At 48.1% G+C, this 23,044-nt stretch overlaps 4 protein-coding genes across 4 annotated transcripts; 2 read left to right on the forward strand and 2 right to left on the reverse strand.

Annotated features, from left to right (window-relative positions):
* Positions 1 to 167: 167 nt before the first annotated feature.
* LOC119939072 (olfactory receptor 4D1-like) lies at positions 168 to 1,151 on the forward strand. Its single transcript, XM_038758836.1, has one exon. It carries the CDS (start codon positions 168 to 170, stop codon positions 1,149 to 1,151), a length of 984 nt encoding a protein of 327 aa, XP_038614764.1.
* Positions 1,152 to 6,780: 5,629 nt separating this feature from the next.
* Positions 6,781 to 7,725, forward strand: LOC119939073 (olfactory receptor 4D1-like). Its single transcript, XM_038758837.1, has one exon. It carries the CDS (start codon positions 6,781 to 6,783, stop codon positions 7,723 to 7,725), a length of 945 nt encoding a protein of 314 aa, XP_038614765.1.
* Positions 7,726 to 12,925: 5,200 nt separating this feature from the next.
* Positions 12,926 to 13,909, reverse strand: LOC119939075 (olfactory receptor 4D1-like). Its single transcript, XM_038758838.1, has one exon. The coding sequence runs from the start codon at positions 13,907 to 13,909 to the stop codon at positions 12,926 to 12,928; it is 984 nt and encodes a 327-aa protein (XP_038614766.1).
* A 5,986-nt stretch (positions 13,910 to 19,895) lies between these two features.
* Positions 19,896 to 20,840, reverse strand: LOC119939076 (olfactory receptor 4D1-like). Its single transcript, XM_038758839.1, has one exon. The coding sequence runs from the start codon at positions 20,838 to 20,840 to the stop codon at positions 19,896 to 19,898; it is 945 nt and encodes a 314-aa protein (XP_038614767.1).
* Positions 20,841 to 23,044: the final 2,204 nt, after the last annotated feature.

The raw sequence follows: 23,044 nt of genomic DNA on the forward strand, positions 1-23,044 counted from the left end.
TGAAGGGAAATAAGCTGCTTTGGGTCTCTTTGCTTTGGCAGACTGAAAATTGAAGATATTCTGAGGTTTGTAGAGGAGTTAATTCTTATCCTGGAGGATGGGGGGATTCCCACTGTGGTACATTCTTTGTGTTCTCCCCCCAGGGGTGCTGGGCCATCTCGGATCAAATGGAGCTGGGGAACGGCACAGCAGTGTCAGAGTTTATCTTCCTGGGCTTCACCCAGAGCCGGGGACTGCAGGGTGTCCTGTTCATGGTATTCCTCCTCATTTATACCACGACTGTGCTGGGCAACCTCCTCATCATGGTCACCATGACCTGTGACCCCCGGCTCCACACCCCCATGTACTTTCTGCTGCGCAACCTGTCCGTCTTGGATGTCTGTTACTCCTCTGTCACACTCCCCAAGATGCTGGTGGACTTCCTTTCTGCCTCCAAAACCATCTCTTACAGTGGCTGCATGGCCCAGATATTCTTTTTCCACTTCCTTGGAGGGGCTGACCTGTTCTTCCTGTCGGTCATGGCGTACGACCGCTACGTGGCCATCTCCCGGCCCTTGCACTATACGGCCGCCATGAACACCCGGGTGTGTGTGGGACTGATGGTGGCTGCCTGGGTGGGGGGCTTTGTGCACTCATTCGTCCAGCTCGCACTGCTGCTCCCGTTGCCGTTCTGCGGCCCCAACGTCCTGGATAACTTCTACTGCGACGTCCCCCAGGTCCTCGGACTCGCCTGCACCGACACCTCCATCCTGGAGTCCCTGATGATCTCCAACAGTGGAATGATTGTTGTCATATGGTTCATCCTCCTCCTGACGTCCTACATGGTTATCCTGAGGATGCTGAGGTCCTACTCCAAGGAAGGGAGGAGGAAGGCCACCTCCACTTGCACCTCCCATCTCATTGTGGTCCTTGTGCAATTCGTGCCATGCATCTACATCTACGCCCGGCCTTTCACCCCATTTCCCACTGACAAAGCCATCTCCATCTTTGACACGGTAATCCCCCCGATGCTGAACCCTGTGATCTACTCCCTGAGGAACCATGAGGTGAAATCAGCTATGAAGAGGTTAAAGAAGCGAACATCCTTGAAACATGGGATGTTCTGCCAGAGGTGGGAAACGTCCCCTGGATGCAGACAGACACCCCAATGAGTCGGGGTCTGTGATAGCTAGAAAGGGCCAAGGCTCTTTTCCATCTTCACATTGATCGTGCCAGGGAACCAGAGCCTCTTTGCTATATAACAAATACACATCTGTCTCTGGCACAAGGAGGGGAGGACAGATTCCCCCTTCTAGACTGTGAACCCGCTGTTGGGTAGGGACCGTCTCTATATGTTACCAACTTGTACTTCCTAAGTGCTTAGTACAGTGCTCTGCACACAGTAAGTGCTCAATAAATACAATTGAATGAATGAATGAATGAATGGACCAGCCAAGTTCCTGCCCTCTCCCTCCTTCCTGCCTCTTCTCTGCCATAGTGTTTTCCAGGGAAGGGGAAAAGACATGAGGTTTCAATTCAGGAACACTGGGATGAGTGAGTTGGGTGACGTACACCTCTACTTATTCATTCATTCATATTTTAGTCATTATATTGGGAAAGAGTTATTTTGGGGGTCCCTTGGTGGGAAGATTGGCATTGCTGTGATTACCAGAGGCAGAAGAGAAATGGAAGGTCCATTTAAGTGAAGCTGAGAGACAGACACGAGGAGCAACTGCCGGGAACCAGGTGGAGACAACCTACTAGCCCTTCTGAGAAACAGTTGAAATAGACCACCAACACCAATGGGTAGAAGCAAAGATGGTGGTTTTTACAAGAGACTCATTAGGAGGGCCGTGCTAATTGTATGTAACAGGTGAGAACCTGGACAAAGGCGCTGGAGAAGAACTAACGAGGGGGAGGGAAGGGAGCAACACCGCATCGTCCACTACGGGGGCACTCGCACCGCGGACCCAAGCTATAAACTCAGATCTTTCAGTCATTCATTCGTTCACTCAATCGTATTTATTGAGCGCTTACTGTGTGCAGAGCACTGTACTAAGTGTTTGGGAGAGTCCGATGCAACAGAGTTAGTAGACATGTTCCCTGCCCACAACGAGAAGCAGCGTGGCTCAGTGGAAAGATCATGGGTTTGGGAGTCAGAGGTCATTCATTCAAATCCCAGCTCCGCCGCTTGTCAGCTGTGTGACTTTGGGCAAGTCACTTAACTTCTCTGTGCCTCAGTTACCTCATCTGCAAAATGGGGATTAAGATTGTGAGCCCCACATGGGACAACCTGATCACTTTATATCCTCCCCAGTGCTTAGAAAAGTGCTTTGCACATAGTAAGCGCTTAACAAATACGAAAAAAAATGAGTTTACGGTCTGGAGGAGAGACAGACGTTAATATAAATAAATTAATTACAGATATGTAGTGGAAATAGTCCGGGCATTGGAGTCAGAGGTCATGGGTTCAAATCCCAACTCCACCAATTGCCAGCTGTGTGACTTTGGTCAAGTCACTTCACTTCTCTGGGCCCCAGTTACCTCATCTGTAAAACGGGGATTAAGACTGTGAGCCCCCCGTGGGACAACCTGATCACCTTGTAACCTCCCCAGCATTTAGAACAGTGCCTTGCACATAGTAAGCGCTTAATAAATACCATTATTATTATTATTACAGAAGTACTGTGGGGCTGAGGGAGGGGCGAATATAGTGTGCCACTCCAAGTGCAAGGGTGATGCAGAAGGGAATAGGAGAAGAGAAAATCAGGGCTTCGTTCAGGAGGCCTCTTGGGAGAGATGTGATTTTAATAAGGCTTTGAAGGTAGGGAGAGTAATTGTCTGTCAGCTATGAAGAGGGAGGGTGTTCCAGGACGGAGTTGGATATGGGCAAGATGTCGGCAGTGAGAGAGATGAGATCGATGTACAGTGATTAGGTTGGGATTAGGAGAGTGAAGAGTTCGGGCTGGGTTATAGTAGGAAAGCAGTGCATAGGTTTCTCTTGCTCTCCATTGATCCCTGGAGGGTATGATGCGGTTGGAAAGTAATAATAATAATAATAATAGTAATAATAATAATAATAATAATAATGGCATTTATTAAGTGCTTACTATGTGCAAAGCACTTCTAAGCACTGGGAGGTTACAAGGTGATCAGGTTGTCCACGGGGGGCTTACAGTCTTAACCCCCATTTTACAGATGAGAGAACTGAGGCACAGAGAAGTTTAGTGACTTGCCCAAAATCACACAGCTGAGAAGTGGCAAAGCCGGGATTTGAACCCGTTAACTCTGACTCCAAAGCCCGGGCTCTTTCCACTGAGCCACACTGCTTCTCTGTGTAACTTCTACTACTACTACAGATGACTCCCTTCCTCCCCCAGGAACACCCACACCCTCAGACTGGGCATGTTCAGCCAGAGTGACGGGTGTCAGGCCCCCCATTCCAAGGCCAGTGGCCATGGCAACCTCTATTCTCACACCTCCCCTTGGGTAATGAGCTGATCCTCTGAGCTGTTCCTCCACACAACACCATTAACGTTTCCATGAGTGGGTGAGTGCTTGGCAAGCAACCAGCCTGGCACTATTTAATGACTCCCCCTGCACCAGCCCCTCCAGGGTGGCAGCCTTGGTAATGACCAGTGGCCCCTCTGGCACCTGCCCCCCTGGGTCTGGAATTGCTATATGGGAGACGGGGCCGGGGCTGGGGAGATGCTGAGAGTTGCGGGCAGGGAGGATGCGCAGGTCCAGGTGAGGTCCTGAGCCCTCTGAACCAGGGTAAAGGTAGGGGGAGGCGGGGATAGGATTCTGGGACCCTGCCATGCGGGGGAAGGAGGAGCTTTCCAGTCTCAGCTGAAGGGGTGGATCCCAGAGGGGCTTCACAACACCAAAGCTTTAATAAAAGCCAGGGGACTTGTGCAGCTGGGAAAGGGCAGGGGAAATATTGGTACGGCAACTGCTTCTTCTTGTGTATTTAAGCCACATTTTTCAATCCGAAACCCAAGAAACGCCTTTAAATGAACCAAGAGGAAGAAGACGTGGCAGAGGATAAGAAAGCAAGGGTGAGAGCTCTAACACATGTTCACTCTCACACCTCACACACAAATACATACGGCACACATTCATTCACTCACACACAACTCACACTCCCTTTCAAAGGGAGAACAGTTGTTGTTCCCCTCCCTCTGTCTTCCTCAGTTCTCTCCATATCCTTCTGCCCCTCTCTGATCTTCCTGTCTGTCTGCACCTTTGTCTCTTTCCCTCCATCTTTCTCTTTCACCTGTCGCCCTCTTTATATCTCTCTCCACTTCTCCTCGTCATTCTATTGTACCATCCCCTCTTGGGAAGTGGATGTATTGGGAACTCTTCCGACAAAATTTCTTCCCTGTTTCTCACTCTGACTTCTCCAACTCCCGTCCTCAACCTGGTTTCTGTTACACAGACACACATATTCCTCAGACGTACATGTGGGCGTGCACACACACACACACACACACACACACACACACACACACACAAGGCATCCTATTCTTAAATTCTAAGGTTGTTCCTTCTTAGTATCTTAGGTTTCTCTAGGTGTTGGTAATTTGAATGTTCAATCATTTCTAGGTAATGATCTCTAAGCTGATGGGTTACTGTAAACCAAGGTGTTTCTTTTCCCTCATTCTAAGTAATAGACAAAACATTTGCCCTTTTACTACCCTTGGGGACATCAAGTCACACTCTGGGTCTCACTCTTAGCTACTCTTGCTTCTCTCTCTCTCTCTCTCTCTCTGTCTTTCTGTTTTTCTCTCTCACAAAAACACACTCAGCTCAGGGCTTTATGAGCGAGTAGCCAGTAATAACCTTGACCCTCTTTGTCCATAAAGCAATGATGATCTCTGTACCCTTCAGTACTTGCCAACTAATCCCAGCAAAGCCACTAGTAGACAGAACCAAGGGATTTGGCACAGAAACGGGGAAGTGAAATAGAGGGGAGAGAAAACTGAAGGAACAGGCACCTAAGATAATAGAGGGAATATGGTCTTAGGTAGTGGAGGGAAAGGAGTTTAACGTAATTCAAGGAAAGGGGTCTTAGATAATATTCCCCAGAAGGATGTTGAAGACACCTCCAGCATGACGGGACTGAAAAGAGAGGTACGAGGCAAAGATGTCAGCAGGAGAGACCTCTACACATGGGAGGAGTTAAATGGAGAGAATGGAGGGGAAAATCCCAGAAACAGAAGGCAGAAGAAGAGCTGACAGACAGTGAGAAAGAGGAGAAGTCTTCTGAGATGATTCTGAATCTTCACAGAAAAATCCCTGTCTACCTAGTGGGAAGATTTATACTCCCAAAGGATATTAATTAAGAGAGTAAGTGTTTATTGGGTGGACATTGGACTTTGAAGGAACTGGTAATTTTAGCTTCTGGGGTTGTTCATGGTAACCCAGAGTCAAGGATGAGGAAGGTGTGTATTGTGTCTTCAGAGAAAGCCAATTGCTTTTTAATATAAACTACATCTCTGTGTTGCTCTTTGTGGATTGGTTCGAGTATAGCAGCAGAGAAACATATTTGGAAATAGATGTAGTAACCTTTTGGTTTCATGGTTTAGTATCATGAAACTTCAATTAATATTAATCTGTGAAAGTAATTTCCAACTTTTTGGTTTTAGAAAGATCAGGTAGAGTTAATAGGTGTCAATCAGACTCAGGGGAGACCTGCTGGGTTTAATGTAGTTTAGGATTCACCTTCTAAATATCAATTGATATCAGCAACTAGAATCTGCTCACAATCTATTTAGATGACTTCATCATTCTAGTTAAGATTCCTTTCTCTAGATCCTATGCCTGAGGAGCTTGCAAACTCTGTTAACTATGGAAATGATCAGAGAGAAAACTATGAAATCATCTGCTGACTACAGTCACTTCAATAAACAAGTAAGTTTAAACAAATAAACTAGAAGACATAGGTAACTGTGCTGTTTACTGATGAAAGAAGCCAATACTAAATCGTCATACATTCACTGAGCATTTTTTGAGCATTTATTGTGCGCAGAGCCCTGTACTAAGCACTTATCCTGGCTCTGACACTTGTCTGCTGTGTGACCTTAGGAAAGCCACTAAACTTCTCTGTGCCTCAGTTACCTCATCTGTAAAATGGGGATTAAGACTGTGATCCCCACGTGGGACAACTTGATTACCTTGGATCTATCCCAGCACTTAGAATAGTGCATGGCACATAGTAAGTGCTTAACAAATCCTATTATTATTAAATGGCTATTACCTTAAAAACCATTTACTTTAAAATCTTTCTAATTACTGTTCTTCACAATTCCTGCCTTTGATGTTTTCCCCTCAGCTAGGCTCCTTCCATCAGCTCTTTAAGGCTGGGGTTCCTGCCTCCTCCATGTTCTCACTTCAGCTCACACTCCATGCTGCTGCCTCGATCGTATTCTTGAAATGTTGCACAGCACATCTCCCTTCTCCTCAGAGCCCTCCTTCCCAATTAAGCAAAGATTCCTTACCACTGACTTTAAGGCTCTCCCCCAGCTCTCTTCACCTTACTTAACTCTTCCTATAAACTGTAAGCTCCCTGTGGGCAAGGATCATGTCTACCAACTCTGTTGTGTTTTGCTCTTCCAAATACATAGTATAGTGCTCTGCACACAGTTAGCACTCAATAAAATCCATTGATTGATTGATAATGATTAGATTTTATGACTTTGAGCCTTTTCAGTATTTGGAGTCTAGGGTTTTGATTGTTTTCACAGAATCCCACTGTCTGACTCTTTTCTCTAGGGGACCTGGAAGCCAAGACCCGACTGAATGGAGCTGGGAAACATTTCAACAGTGTCAGAGTTTGTCTTCCTGGGCCTCACTCAGAGCCGGGGGCTGCAGGGTGTCCTGTTCCTGGTGTTCCTCCTCATCTACATCACGACTCTGCTGGGCAACCTCCTCATCATGGTCACCGTGACCTGTGAACCCCGGCTCCAAACCCCCATGTACTTTCTGTTACGTAGCCTCTCTTTCATGGATGTCTGTGATTCCTCTATCACGATACCAAAAATGCTGGTGGACTTCCTTTCTGCCACCAAAACCATCTCCTATGGAGGCTGTATGGCCCAGATCTTCCTCTTCCACTTCCTTGGAGGGGCTCAGATCTTCTTTCTAGCAGTGATGGCATATGACCGCTACCTGGCCATCTCCCGGCCTCTGCACTACTCGGCCATCATGAACTCCCAGGTGTGCCTGGGGATGACACTAGTCGCCTGGCTGGTGGGTTTTGTGCACTCCATTTTCCAGTTTGTTCTGCTGCTCCCGTTGCCTTTCTGCGGCCCCAATGTCCTAGATAACTTTTACTGTGACATCCCCCAGGTCCTCAAGCTCGCCTGTGTGAATACCTCCCTCTTGGAGCTTCTGATGATCTCCAACAGCGGGCTGCTCATTCTCCTCTGGTTCATCCTCCTCTTGGTATCTTACACGGTCCTCTTGCTGATGCTGAGGTCCCTCTCCAAGGAAGGGAGGAAGAAAGCCGCCTCCACCTGCACCTCCCACCTCATTGTGATCTTTGTGCAATTTGTGCCATGTATCTACACCTATGCCCGACCCTTCACCACATTTCCAATGGACAAGATGGTCTCCATCTGTGAAACTTCTCTACCTCCCATGTTGAACCCCATTATCTACTCCCTGAGGAACAAGGAGGTGAGATCAGCTGTGAGCAGGATGAGGAAGCGCTATTTGCTGTCTAGGAAGATTCAGAATCAGTGAGAGGTAGGAGGAGGGGACTGACAGCTCCCCAAGGGAGCTGGAGGTGTTCAAATAGCCACAATCCAGTACACTCTCCTTGGGGGTTCTCAGGAAATATGGTGTGAATTGACTGGTGTAAGAGAGCAGGGAGAGGATCACTAAAACATGAAAAGGAGGCAAAGCTTGGCTACTAAAATGAGTCCAGGGTTACCTAGCATCCCTGAAAAATAGGTTGATAGCAAGAAGCCCTGACATTCCCATTGTTTCTGGGTTGTTGCATCTAGTGACTTTATTGTATTTTAGGGTTCTCAGTAGAGTCTGCAAATGCTGGCCCAGTTGCTCACCGAGTTATATGTGTCATTGCTGGCGGTTGGGGGGCTTCCTCTTGAAACACTTTCTCTGATAAGTTGCCATTCGCACTCCTTTGAGTAGCTTGGTCGTAACTGTGCAGCCTATATTGCAGTTGACTCCCATCACCATGGAGACCACTGGAAGAAGGACCGTCCCCGTGATGGGTTGAGGATGTTAGACTGCTCGAGAAAATCGACTCACCAGCCATGGTACCCTTTTCCCACCTGAAGATTCTCCTGTGTTTGCAGTAGCAGACCTGCTACGGGAACACCCACTTCTCCCTCCACAGCCACCCACCATGTCTCAGACATCTCTTTCGGACCCTCAACCACCTCTCCTATCCGGTCCAGTGCTGAGGACAAAGGGCAGGGATGGAAGTCGCTCTCCACCCATCCAGGGTCCTGTCTATTCCTCAGCAGACGGTCTAGGGCAGCTGATGGAAGGAACCATCGAATGATCGAATAGATAAATATAAAGGGGGAGAGTGTTCAAGCTTGGGAAGAGGGGGCCCTGCCCGGTGTGCCTGGGAGTCCAAGGCTGCAGCTCCTGGAGATAATTCAATAGGACACTGTCACTTCCATCCCATTAGACTGTAAGCCCCACGAGCATAGGGACCCTGTCTTTGTTTTTACGTATTCTCCCCAGTACAGGCCATGATGGTGGCCAAGTCTCCCATAGAGAACAGCCGACCAGGCTTGGTCCTGTGCCAGGATTGCATCATGGAGTCCCACGAAGGAGACGATGGATAGAGGAGCATCCGATTGCAAAGTGCCCAGGAGGGTCTCTTAGTGCAGGACTCAACTGGGGCCAAAGTGACCATAGCACAATCCCACTGCTGGGCTGTAGTGTCCCATCTCACCCCCTTGTGAGAGGTGGCCACTTTCCTGGATCCCTGCCGGTCGTGTCCACCTCATGGAATGCCTCCCTGCTTCTTCAGATGGAAGCTTTCACCACAGACAGCATAGATCCGGGAACCATTACCCTGCTTGCAGGTCCGGGATTGGGACGGAGGGATTCTGGCTCCCAGAGCCACCCTTTCTCTATTGGCTCAATAACAGATCTGTACCCAGCAGTTGCTCGCTACAACTATTGCACAAATAAGTATTTATTAGACTCCCAGCTGCTCATGGCATAGGTATTGGGTGATGTATCAGAAATCCAAACAAGCCTTTGGGACCAAGGTCCAGCAAACTAAAAAGATGGCAGATTTGTACAAAGCATTAGAGGTCTTTCCCAATTAAGCCCTCTTTTCCCCATTGACCTTTCCCTTCCACATCATCTATGCACTCTTATATGTACACTTTGGGCATTTGGTACTCACCCCACCCTCAGCCCTACAGAACATCCATAACTTATTTATTCATATTAATGTCTGTCTCCCCCTCTAGACTATAAGCTCATTATGGCCAGGGATTGTATTTACCCACTGTCTTGTATTGTAGTCTCCCAAGACTTAGTACAGTAGTCTGCACACAGGAAGTGCTCAAAACGTATCATGGATTGCTTGATTGATCGGTAGCATTGATCCGGCTCAGTCTAAAATTCAAAGACAAAATAAAATATCTATCTTTGATATAGAGCTCTGACTCCTGGTTTGAGTGTGTAGGTATAGGAAAGGGCAGGGTGGTGCAGAGCAGAAGATTCATGTGCTCTGTGAAAATTTCTCCCAGGGTCAAGATGCTGATCTCAGAGATATCATTTCAATAGCCTGGGTCTCTAAAAATATGACAGTCTGTGGTTTCAGCCAGGATGGAAAGAGCCAGAGATTTCCAGGAATGTGTCAAGCAACAGGATTGGTAGGGTTTTAAAAGAAATGTAAGATATGACTCCCGCAGCTGTAGCCAGGTTGACGGGGAAGATAACACCAGACTACAGGGAGCCAAAGTGGGTTTCTACTCCATCTTCACCCTCTGCCCCCTTATAGCAGGTGGAGATACAATTATATTGTTCTTTCCCTACGTAGTAGTTGTAGTAGTAGTAATAAAAGTAATAATAATTACAGTAGCAACATTCAGCACTTACTATTTGCTAAGCACCGGAACAATGAATTTTATCACATCAAACAGAGGCCATATCCTTACTTGGGACTCACAAATTACATATTCCCCAATTTACAAAAGAGGAAACAAGGCACAGAGAGGTTAAGTGACTTCCCAATGGTCACACAGCCAGTGGTGGAGCTGGAACTTGAATCCACACCTCTTGACACCCAATATTTTGCACTAGACTATGCTGTCTCCAGGGAGGGTTGGCAGGCAGGACACTGCATGCCGAGAAGAAAGGGGGAAATGGTGCTACACTGTACACCACTGCTCTCCCCTTCCCTCAACCCACTGTGTAGCCTTGATGGGGTTTTCTTCGATATTTGTAAAGTGTTTATTATTTGCCAGGCCCAGCACTAAGTGCTGGGATCTCCATTTTACAGTTGAGGAAAGCGAGGCACAGAGAAACGAAGTGACTTGCCCAAAGTGACACAGCAGACAAGTGGCAGAGCTGGCAGCACAACCCAGGTTCTAGTTCTATCCATTAGGTCATGATGCTCCTCATCCTGTTATCAACCTGCCTTAAAAAGCAGGCAGGAAATCAAGTCTGTGCAAGGGGAGATAAGTGGTGGCAGGCACTGTGTCTATTCCAAGCCAGTCAGTGGCATCTAAGGACCACTGATGACATGGAGCCCCTGGCAGCAGTGGGGCATGGACAATGGCCTGCTTACTAGGAGGATAAAGCAGACCCACTGCTCCCAGCGACCTGAGACCGTCAATCCTGCTAAGGCAATCAGAGTTCCTTCTGAGCCTGAGGGACAAGCCCTGCAGAGACAGGACTGCCATGGCTTCTGTGTCTGACTCCCTTGAGAGAGGTCTCCTCTGTTTGTAGTCACTGGATGACAATCACAACTGTTCCTTGGGGAGAGGAAGTGAGCGTGCAAGTGTGTGTGTGTGTGTGTGTGTGTGTGTGTGTGTGTGTGTCTTGCCCTTTTTAATAACTCCCCTTGCACATGCTCCTCTGCCTCAGACTCCCCAGGCAGCTGCCTCAGTCAGTGGTGGGCTTTGTTCCTTCCTTGGCTATATCCCCAGGAGGCCCAGATCAGCTCTCAGGAGGACTAGGTTGGGCCAAGAGAGACTAAGGCTGGGCAGTGAGGCAGCAGCAGGAAGGCATGGGGCCTTCTGGCCCAGTAGTAAGGAAGCTCCCAATGGTACCTCTGGGTAGCCGGATGGAGGGACCTGCACGAACCAGAAGATAAAGAGCCTTTGGTTTAGCAAGGGGCCAAAGCGGGGATGAGATAGTCCATGGGTCGGAGTATGGGGAGTGGGCATGTTGTGAGAGATTTGGCCTTGAGAATGTAATGGAGATGACGGTATTTCTTAAGCATTGACACTGTACTAAGCATTGGCGTTGATAGAAGATGATGGAATAGGGCACGTTTCTGTCCCATCTCAGACTCACGGTCTAAGAGGGAGGGAAACCAGGTATTTTATTCCTAATTTGCAGATGAGAAAATGGAGGCACGGAGTGGTAAAATGACTTCCCCAAGGTCACACAAAGCAAGTAAGTGGCAGAGCTAGGACTAGAACCTGTTTCTCTTGTCTCCCGGTCATGGGCTCCATCCACTAGGCCACAATTTCAGCATATTGAGAGTGGGGAGCGGAGAGAGGAGCTGCAGGGACAGACTGGCCAGCAGTTGAGGTTGAAGGGGAGAGAGGCTGGGTTTTCAGCCCATCTTAGAGAAGCAGCGTGGCTCAGTGGAAAGAACCAGGGCTTAGGAGTCAGAGGTCATGGGTTCTAATCCCAACTCCGCCACTTGTCAGCTGTGTGACTTTGGGCAAGTCACTTCACTGCTCTGTGCCTCAGTTACCTCATCTGTAAAATGGGGATAAAGACTGTGAGCCCCACCTGGGACAATTTGATCACCTTGCATCTCCCCACCCCCGCCAGCGCTTAGAACAGTGCTAGTAAGCACTTAACAAATACCATCGTATAACTAGGGCAGACCTCATGGATGTGACAAGGCTGGAGGGTCATTCTGCTTCTCAGCAGTTACTAGACAGCAATGGAAACCCGTGATTTTCTGGTCTTAGGATGGAACAGATCAACAGTTTTCATCCCCACTGGACCTTCCCTAGGTAAGTGGAGAGCAAGAGAAACCCACGGAATAAAGCATCTGAGTTCATAGCCTGGGTTCCTCTGCAGATCCCCCTGCCCTGCAGCACGTCTCACGGTGGTTTTACACCTGAGGTTGGTGTGAGTGTGCCCCAATGGGTGATGCAGTGTTGCTCTCTTCCCTCCCCCAACTTAGTTCTTCTACAACTCCTAAGCCCATGTTCTTATCAATTACTGTATGTAACAAATTGACACCACCTTGCAAATGAGTCTCTTGTAAAAATCACCATCTCTGCTTCTGCTCACAGCCACTGGTGGTCTAATTCAACTGTTTCTCAAAAAGGCTGATGGGTAATTTCCACCTGGTTCATGGCAGTTGATTGTCTCTGGGCTTCATTACATATCTTGCCAGCTGTTCCTCTTCTGCCTCCAGTTATCTTAGAGATGTCAACCTTCCCACAAAGGGGCCTAAATAATAACCCTTTCCCCCAACATAATGACTGAAGTAGAAGTACACATCACCCAACTCACTCACCCCACTGCTCCTGAATTGAAACCCCATGGCTTTTCCCCTTCCCTGGAAAATACTATGACAGAGAGAAGGGAGGAAGGAGGAAGAGGGCAGCGACTTGGCTGGTCCATCTGTCCTTCGGCCCTTCTGCCAGGGAGAGATGTGCCTTTGTCCAAAGGCGAAGGAGTTCTGGTTCCCTGGTTCGATCTGTGTGGAGATCGAAAGGAGTCTCAGACAATTCTCGCTGCTACAGACTCCAACTCATTGGGGTGTCTGACTACATCCAGGATAAGTTTCCCTCCTCTGGCAGAACATCCCGTGCTTCATGGATGTTCGCTTCTTTAACCTCTTCATAGCTGATTTCACCTCGTGGTTCCTCAGGGAGTAAATCATGGGGTTCAACATCGGGGGGATTACCGTGTCAAAGATGGAGATGGCTTTGTCAGTGGGAAATGGGGTGAAGGGGCGGGCGTAGATATAGATACATGGTATGAAATGCACAAAGACCACGATGAGGTGGGAGGTGCAGGTAGAGGCGGCTTTCCTCTTCCCTTCTTTGGAGTGGGATCTCAACATCACTAGGAGAACCGTGTAGGATGCTAGGAGGAGGAGGAACCAGATGAGAACGAGCAGCCCGCTGTTGGAGATTATCAGGATCTCCTGGACGGAGGTGCTCACACAGGCGAGCCTGAGGACCTGGGGGATGTCACAGTAGAAGTTATCCAGGACACTGGGGCCACAGAATGGCAACGGGAGCAGCAGAGCCAGCTGGATGATTGAATGCACCAAGCCCCCCACCCAGGCAGACACAATCAGCCCCACACACACCTGGGTGTTCATGGCAGTCGTATAGTGCAAGGGCCGGGAGATGGCCACGTAGCGGTCGTACGCCAGGACTGATAGGAAGAACAGGTCGGCCGCTCCAAGGAAATGAAAGAAGAAGATCTGGGCCATGCAGCCACTGTAAGAGATGGTTTGGGAGGCAGAGAGGAAGTCCACTAGCATCCTGGGGAGCGTGACAGAGGAGTAACAGACATCCAAGACGGACAGGTTGCGCAGCAGAAAGTACATGGGGGTGCGGAGCCGGGGGTCACAGGTCACGGTGACCATGATGAGGAGGTTGCCCAGCAGAGTCATGGTATAAATGAGGAGAAATACAATGAACAGGACACCCTGCAGCCCCCGGCTCTGGGTGAGGCCCAGGAAGATAAACTCTGACACTGCTGTGCCATTTCCCAGATCCATCTGGTCCAAGGTGGCCCTAACACTCTTGGGGAGAAAACACAAAGAACATACCCCAATGGAAAATCCCCCCTTCCCCATACAGAGTTTCCAGGGGATAGGAATCAACTCCTCTACTAACCTCGGGAAATTTTCAATTCCAGCTGGGAAGCCTGTCAAAACAAAAAACCCAGAGCAGCTGATTTCCCATCCTCCCCCTCCTTCAACAGGATCATCAGGAAAGAGGGTTTCAAACTTGAGCCCTCTTGCTGTCACTCATGCATGGGAGGCAAGGTGGCCGGTCCTGGGACAACAGAGAGACCAGCAAGAAGGATACACCATGGTTTTACAGACCCTTCAAACTGTAAGCTCACTATGGACAGGGAATGTGTCTGTTACACTGTTATATCGTATGCTCCCAAGTGCTCATTATAGTGCTCTAAACACAGTAACCTCTCAATAAATATGATCAACTGCTTGAGTGACAGACCTTTGCTTATAAAGAATATGAGACCATAGCTTTTGCTTTTACTAATGGTCCTCCCAGTCTGGAATTCTGCATTCATCACTGGTTATGGGATGTTTGGTACTTGGGGTTCCGTACACAGTAAGTTCTCAGTAAATGCTATTGATGAGATGATGATGATGATGATGATGATGGTGGTGGAGGAACAGAGAGATGGTAACGTCCATTGACACACATCCTACATCTATCTTCTATGGAGAAGCCCTCCACCATCCATGTCTTTATCTCTACATCTCCCATCTCCTCCCACACTTTTAACTCTCTTTCGTGAATTTATCCAAACCCTTCTTCCACCCGTTGGTATATTTCTGCCTGCACAACTTCCCCCGGTAATAGGTCTCACCAGCTAAGTGAAGAAGTGCTCAGTTAGGTTTGGGATATAATTTCTCCAGGCTTCAGTAGATGCCCGCTGGTCCTATTGATGTGGAATTTGGTGAGTAAGATTCTGTCGAGTGAATATCAAGTGCTTAAAGGGTACCAATCCAAGCGCATGGGTGAAGTGTGAGGGAAAATGGATAGGGGAAATCAGGGTTCAGTTGGGGAAGGTGTCTTAGATACAATGCAATTTTAATAGGGCACTGAAGGAAGTGAGAGTCACTGTTGTATATCAAAGCGGGGAGGGGTTTCAGTCACATGGAGGATGTGGGTAAGGACTTGGTGAGATGGAAGAGATCAAAGTACACTGTGTAGGTTGGGAGGAGGAAAGTGTGAGGACTGGGTTTTAGAGGGAAATCGGCGAGGTAATACAGGAGACAAGCATTGACTGAGTGCCTTAAAGCCGATGGTATGGAGTTTCTATTTGATGCTGAAGTGGAAGAGCAACCTCGGGAGGTCCTTGAAGAATGGGTAGACAAGGACTGAACTGATTTTTTTTTAAATGATCCTAGCAGCATAGCGTAATTAGGTGTGGAGAGCTAAGAGGCAGGGAGGACAGTGAAGAGCCTGGTGCACTCATCAAGTTGGGATAAAATAAGTGCCTGAGTCAGAATAGTAGCAGTTTGGATTGAGAGGAAGAGAAAAAGGCAGCAAAAAAGTGTACAGTCGATGACCGAGAAGAGATGGAGACACAAAGAGGCAGAGATAAAGGCAAAAACACTGAGACTGCAGGAGATCCCATGGCAGTTGTGGAGGCAAAGCCACGGACAGAAGAAATATGCCGAGACAGAGGCAGAAGCAGAGACAGAAAAAGAAGAGGGGAGATAGGAGGGAGGACGAGACAGAGAAGGATCAGTTCTAGAAATCAGGGCTGCACTTGCCCTCTTTTGCTAGAGGAATACAAGCCTCAGTAGAAGAGGGAGGATGAGATGACCCCAGAGAAGCATCACAAGGAGAGGGTCTTGCTTGTCTACATGTCTACATGTTTTGTTTTGTTGTCTGTCTCCCCCTTCTAGACCGTGAGCCCGTTGTTGGGTAGGGACCGTCTCTATATGTTGCCGACTTGTACTTTCCAAGCACTTAGTACAGTGCCCTGCACACAATAAGTGTTCAATAAATGCGATGAATGAATGGATGAGTGAATGCTTCTAGGGGTCCCTTCAGCCCTGCTTCTAGGATCTCCTCCAGAGTTGGAGTGTCCAGCTGAGGCCCTGGAGAGCCCAAAGAGTGACCCTGTAAGGCCAGTCAGGACTGACCTGTCCCAAAGTTATTGGACCCGGAGAAAACAGACACCCTGTCGCTTATAAGGACATGCCCTAACCCTCCCCTCCCTAACTTTCCCCTCCAGATCCTCTACCCAGCCCAAGACTGCTCAGGGTTGATTCCCCAGAGGAATGTCCTTTTGTTCCACTCTCAGGGCTCCCAGTTTCAGGATCGTTGGGCAAATCTGAAATGGGAACTATTCCCAGGAAGCCGCCAAGGAAGGCAGGGCCCTATCCCTTCCTCCTTGACACATCCACAAGTGAAATCCTGAACTCAGTGCTGCCATCAGCAGCCTTGAGCAAGTCACTTGATGATGACAATGATGATGGTATTTGCTAAGCGCTTACTAAGTGCAAAGCACTGTTCTAATTTCTCCGTCCTTCAGTTACCTCTTCTGTAAAATTCATTCAATCATTCAATCGTATTTATTGAGCGCTTACTGTGTGCAGAGCACTGTACTAAGCCCTTGGGAAGTACAAGTCAGAAACAAATGGAGACAATCCCTAACCAACGGGGTCACAGTCTATTAGGGGGAAGACAGACAACAAAACAAGTGGACAAGCACGAATAGCATCAAAATAAATAGAATTATAAATATATACACATCATTAATAGAATAATAAATATGTACAGATATACACAAGTGCTGTGGGGTAGGGAGATAGGGGAGATATGTCCATAGCATCCTGGGTAGAGCCCGGGCCTGGGCATCAGAAGGTCGTGGGCTCTAATCACAGCTCTGCCACTTGTCTGCTGTGTGACCTTGGGTAAGTCATTTCACTTCTCTGGGCCTCAGTTACCTCATCTGCAAAATGGGGGTGAAGACTGTGAGCCCCATGTGGGACAACCTGATTACCTTGTATTGACCCCAGTGCCCAGAATAAAGTACCTGCTCTCCCTTCCTTGGAACCTGGGAGTCAGATGACCTGGGACCTAATTCCAGATCTTCCACTACTTCCCTGGGTGACCTTGGGCAAGTCGCTTAATTTCTCTGGGCCTCAGTTCCCTCATCCATAAAATGGAAATTCAATACTTCTTCTCGCTCCTAAGACGTCCAAAGGTCCAACCTGATTACCTGTATCCATCCCAGTGCTTAGAATAGTGCTTGACACGTAGTAAGCACTGAACAAATATAATGATAATAATACTAAATTTGCCCTAGGTGGACTGGAAACCCAGCCTCTCTCACCTCTGAACTCAGGTGCCTGGCCAGTCTGCTCCTGCAGCTCCTCTCCCTGCTCCTCCAACCTAATACGCTGAAAGTGTGGCTTAGTCGACAGAGCCCATGACCGAGAGTCAAGAGACCCAAGTTCTAGTCCCAGCTCTGCCATTTGCTTGCTGTGTGACCTCGGGAAAGTCATTTTACCACTCTGAGTCTCAGTTTTCTCATCTGCAAACCGGGATTATGATACCTGGCCTTCCTTCCTCTTAGACTGTGAGCCCAAAATGGGACAGTAAGAGTGAGCTATTTGATTTTCTTGTATCAGTCCCAGTGCTAAGTACATAGTGAATGCTTAAAGAATGCCATCATCCCCATTACATTCTCAAGGCCAGATCTCTCACAATATGCACACTACCTGTACTCTGACCCCTGGATAATCTCATCCCCATTGGGCCCTTCACTAACCCAAAGGCTCTTTACCTCCTAGTTCTTGCCGTTCCGCCCATCCGACTTCCCAGTGACACCATCGGGAGCTTTCCTCCTTCTAGACCAGAGGACTGGGGAGTCACATCTTCCTGGTGCTGCCTCACTGCCCGGCCTCAGTCTTCCTTGCCCAGCCCCATCCTCTTTAGAGCTGATCTGGGCCCCCAGGGGATATAGCCAAGGGAGAAACAAGGGCCAACCCTGAGGTAGATGCCTAGGGAGTCTGAGCCAGTGGAATATGTCCAACGGGAATTATGAAAAAGGGTCAGGCAAACACACACACACACACACACACACACACACACACACACACACACTCCCCGCCCCCACTTCCCCTGTCTCTTCCTCTCCCCTAGGAACAGTTGAAACTGACATTCCATGGCTACAATCACCGAAAACTTCCAACACAGGAGTCAGGCACTTGTCTGCTTGTGTGACCTTAGGAAAGTCACTTCACTTCTCTGTGCCTCAGTCCCTCTCTGTCAAATGGGGATCAAGACTGTGATCCCATTGTTAGGTAGGGACCGTCTCTATACAATAATTATAATAATAATAATGGCATGTGTTAAGTGCTTACTATGCGCAAAGCACTGTTCTAAGCGCTGGGGAGGATACAAGGTGATCAGGTTGTCCCACATGGGCTTACAGTCTTAATTCCCATTTTACAGATGAGGTAACTGAGGCACAGAGAAGTTAAGTGATTTGCCCAAGGTCACACAGCTGACAATTGGCAGAGTCAGGATTTGAACCCATGACCTCTGACTCCCAAGCCCGGGCTCTTTCCATTGAGCCATGCGGCTTCTGGTATATGTTGCCAGCTTGTACTTCCCAAGCACTTAGCACAGTTTTCTGCACACAGTAAGCGCTCAGTAAATACGATTGAATGAAGATGGCGAGCCCCGTGCGGAACATGAACTGCGTCCAACCTGATTAGCTTTTTTCTACCCCACCACGTAGTACAGTACCTGGCACGTAACAAGCCTTTAATAAATACCACAAAAAGCAAAGTCATTGCAATCTCTTACTTCCCTGTCTCCACAGGGCCCATCCCTAGAGTTCAGAAGAGAATCGCATCGAGTCAGCAGGATCTATATCCACTCTATTCACTGGGCAAAGAGGCCATGCCCCACTGCTTCCAGGATCAATCAATCAATCAATCGTATTTATTGAGCGCTTACTGTGTGCAGAGCACTGTACTAAGCGCTTGGGAAGTACAAGCTGGCAACATATAGAGACAGTCCCTACCCAACAGTGGGCTCACAGTCTAGAAGCGGGAGACAGAGAACAAAACCAAACATACTAACAAAATAAAATAAATAGAATAGATAGGTACAAGTAAAATAAATAAATAAATAAATAAATAGAATAATAAATATGTACAAACATATATACACATATACAGGTTCTGTGGGGAAGGGAAGGAGGTAAGATGTGGGGGATGGAGGGGGGACGAGGGGGAGAGGAAGGAAGGGTCGCTCTATGCCATTCCCTCAGGGATCCACAGATGCCACCAGCTGGCTTGGAATAAAGTACCAGCCATCACTTTTTTATGGTATTTGTTAAGCATTTGCTCTGTGTCAAACACTGTTCTAAGCACTGGAGTAAGCAGAGCTCATAAGGTCAGATATAGTCTCTATCGCTCATGGGGCTCACAATCTAAGTAGGATGGAATACAGGCACTGAAGCCCCATTTTACAGTTGAGGAAACGGAGGAACAGAGAAGACGAATGACTGGCCCAGGGTCACACAGCAGACAATTGGCAAGTCCAGGATCCAAATCCTATCAGGGAAAATATTTCAAAGGAGAGCCACCTACTTGCCAGCAACACCATATTTAACACGCCAAACAATTGGGCCAGAAATTGTGAACTCTACTGAGCACCATAAAATGAGTTGCTACACTGCTCAAAGTCCCTAGAGGAAATAACTAGGAATCAAAATGAATATGTCAGAGTTTACTATTTCCAGTGCTTCTGAGGCCATGTTAGGTGGATCAGAGACTCATTTGAATGGATTCATTATATTTTATTGATCTGCTCTCCACTCTTTGACATCAGTCAGTTGCACCGTATTTCCTGAGGGCCACCGAGAAGAGTGGATCGTGGGTATTTGAACGGTCCCAGCTCCCGCAGGGAACATCTGTCAGAGCTCTTCTCTCTTGCCAGACCTTCCTTCTCCTGTCAGTCCCCTCCTCCTCCTTCTCACTGACTCTGAGTCCTCCTAGACAGTAAATATTGCTTCCTCATCCTGCTTACAGCCAATTTCACCTCCCTATTCCTCAGGGTGTAGATCATGGGGTTCAGAATGGGGGGCAGAACCGTATCACAGATGGAGACTGCTTTATACATGGGAAATGATGTGAAGGGTCGAGCGTAGATGTAGATACACGGCACAAATTGCACAAAGACCACAATGATGTGGGAGGTGCAGGTGGAGGAGGCTCTCCTCCTTCCTTCCTTGGAGTGGGACCTCAGCATCCCCAGGATGACTGCGTAGGATGCCAGGAGGAGGAGGAACCAGATGAGAACGAGCAGCCCGCTGTTGGAGATTATCAGGATCTCCAGGACGGAGGTGTCCACACAGGTGAGCCTGAGGACCTGGGGGATGTCACAGTAGAAGTTATCCAGGACGTTGGGGCCGCAGAAAGGCAACGGGAGCAGCAGAACCATCTGGACAATCGAGTGCACAAAGCCCCCCGCCCAGGTGGCCACGATCAGCCCCACACACACCTCGGTGTTCATGGCCGCCGTGTAGTGCAGGGGCCGGGAGATGGCCACGTAGCGGTCGTACGCCATGACCGACAGGAAGAACAGATCGGCCCCTCCAATGAAGTGGAAGAAGAAGATCTGCGCCATGCAGCCACTGAAAGTAATGGTATTAGTGGGGGAGAGGCAGTCCACCAGCAGCTTGGGGAGCATGACAGAGGAGTAGCAGACATCCAAGATGGAAAGGTTGCGCAGCAGGAAGTACATGGGGGTGTGGAGCCGGGGGTCACAGGTCACGGTGACCATGATGAGGAGGTTGCCCAGAAGCATCGTGGTGTAGGCAAGGAGGACCACAACAAACAGGACACCCTGCAGCTCCCGGCTCTGGGTGAGGCCCAGGAAGACAAACTCTGACACCGTTGTGTCGTTTCCCAGCTCCATCTTGTCCAAGATGACTCAAAGGCTTCTGAGGGGAAACAGCAACAGTGCCACACTGTTGGAAGTCTGCCCTACTCTCACAGTTTTTAAGGAAAAGAAAGCACATCCTTTTATATTTGCTGAGAGTCCCTTTCTCCATAGAGTTGGCAATTGTGTTCCCAACAGGATACACTATTCTAAATGGAAAAACCAAGACCATTCTTAGCCATTCCCTACCTGTCCACTATCCGGCTCCCCTCCCTCCATCTCTCCATAGCCCTCTCCATCTTCCAGGCCCAGAAAAATTGATGGAGAATTTCCTGGGAACCTCCATCATTTTTGCTCCTGCTCTGTTGGTGGCAGTAACATCGCCCTCAAAACTCAAGTCGGCTTTGGCACATTAATTTACCTGCTTCTTTTGTTTGTGTTCCTAGACATAGCTGTCTCTCCTCTTAGCATATAGTAATAATAATGATGGCATTTATTAGGTGCTTACTATGGACAAAGCACTGTTCTAAGCGCTGGGGAGGTTACAAAGTGATCAGGTTGTCCCATGTGGGGCTCACAGTCTTTATCCCCATTTTACAGGTGAGGTCACTGAGGCACAGAGAAGTTAAGTGACTTGCCCAAAGTCACACAGCTGACAATTGGCAGGGCCGGGATTTGAACCCATGACCTCTGACTCCCAAGCCAGGGCTCTTTCCACTGAGCCATGCTGCTTCCCCATATATATATACCTATATATATATAGGTAAATTGCCTAATGAAAAGACCAAGGGACAGGAGATAGGAGATCCAGGTGGTAAATATCGTTTTATATCCAGGTGGTGGCCCCAGCTCTGCCGCTAGCCTATTGTGTGACCTTGGGCAAGTCACTTAACCTCTCTGTGCCTCAGTACCCTCCTCTGTAAAATGGGAATAAGATTTCCGCTCTCCTTACTTCTCAGATGGTGACCTTCATGTTGGACAGAGACTGTGCCATTCTGATAACCTTGTAACTATCGCTGTGCTTAACCCCAGTACATGCTTAATAATTGCCAATCAGTTGGCATTGCTATAAATACCAACTGTATTATTGAATGCTTACTTTGCGTGGAGCAGCGTTCCAAGCCCTTGGCAAATACAGTCCAATAGAGTTGGTAGCTACCTTCCCTGCCGACAACAAGCTTACAACCTAGAAGGGAAGACAGACATTAATATAAATAAGTAAAATTACAGATACATACATCAGTGCTGTGGGGCTGGGAAAAGGGATGAATAAAGGGAGCAAATCAGGCCAGAATCAGTCCCTGTCCCACTTGGGGTTTGCAGTCTAAGTAGGAGGGAGAATATATATTGAATTTGCATCTTGCAGCTATGAAAACTGAGGCACAGAGAAGTTAAGTGACTTGCCCAAGGTCACACTGCAGGAAAGTGGAAGAACTGGGATTAGAACCTGGGTCTTCTAGACCATTGCTATTTTAGTTCCTCCACTATCCCCAAGCATCCGCTCTGCTTGTCATGGCCCCAGATGAACTCACAGACAAACCCTATATCTGTCCAGTGAGGGACAGTCTTGCTTCATTAACCTTTTTAATGAAATCCACTGATGATCAGACTCTCTTATGGGTGATGCAGAATAAAACCAGGATGATTTAACGAATCACAGGTCATTTCACCCCAGATCTGCCCAATCACTCCAAAGCAAAACCTTAAAGCAAGTACCACGAACGTATACTTGATCCATTGCTTCTGTGACAATCAAAACTCCTTATGATTTTTGCAGGTTTCTTTCTTCCAGGAGATGGCTACCTTCAAATCTCACCAAGATCCCCTCACGCCCAATTCCTTCTTTCAGGCCTTAAAGTCCACAACTCCCTGATCTCTCAAAGGTTCCTGTTGATTCTGTCCGTTTCCCAAAATGTAGATTCCTTAGATTTCTGAGGTTAGTTTTCTCCCCACCATTAGACTGTGAGTCCCAAGTGGGACAGAGACTGTGTTCAGCCTGACTATCCTTTTTTAAAAAAATAGCATTTGTTGCATGCTTAGTATGTGCCAGGCACTGTACTAAGCACTGGGGTGGATTCATTCATTCAGTCATTCATTCAATTGTATTTATTGAGCGCTTACTGTGTGCAGAGCACTGTAGTAAGCAGGTAGATCCAAGCTAATCAGGCTGGACACAACTCATGTCCCTCATGGATTTCATACTCTTAATCCCCATTTTACAGATGAGGCAACTGAGGCCC

This window comes from Tachyglossus aculeatus, chromosome 17 (assembly GCF_015852505.1).
Source record: "Tachyglossus aculeatus isolate mTacAcu1 chromosome 17, mTacAcu1.pri, whole genome shotgun sequence".
NCBI lineage: Eukaryota > Metazoa > Chordata > Mammalia > Monotremata > Tachyglossidae > Tachyglossus > Tachyglossus aculeatus.

Coding starts and splice junctions, on each gene's coding strand:
- LOC119939073 (XM_038758837.1), top strand. CDS start 6,781: ATGGAGCTGGGAAACATTTCAACAGTGTCAGAGTTTGTCTTCCTGGGC.
- LOC119939076 (XM_038758839.1), bottom strand. CDS start 20,840: ATGGAGCTGGGAAACGACACAACGGTGTCAGAGTTTGTCTTCCTGGGC.
- LOC119939072 (XM_038758836.1), top strand. CDS start 168: ATGGAGCTGGGGAACGGCACAGCAGTGTCAGAGTTTATCTTCCTGGGC.
- LOC119939075 (XM_038758838.1), bottom strand. CDS start 13,909: ATGGATCTGGGAAATGGCACAGCAGTGTCAGAGTTTATCTTCCTGGGC.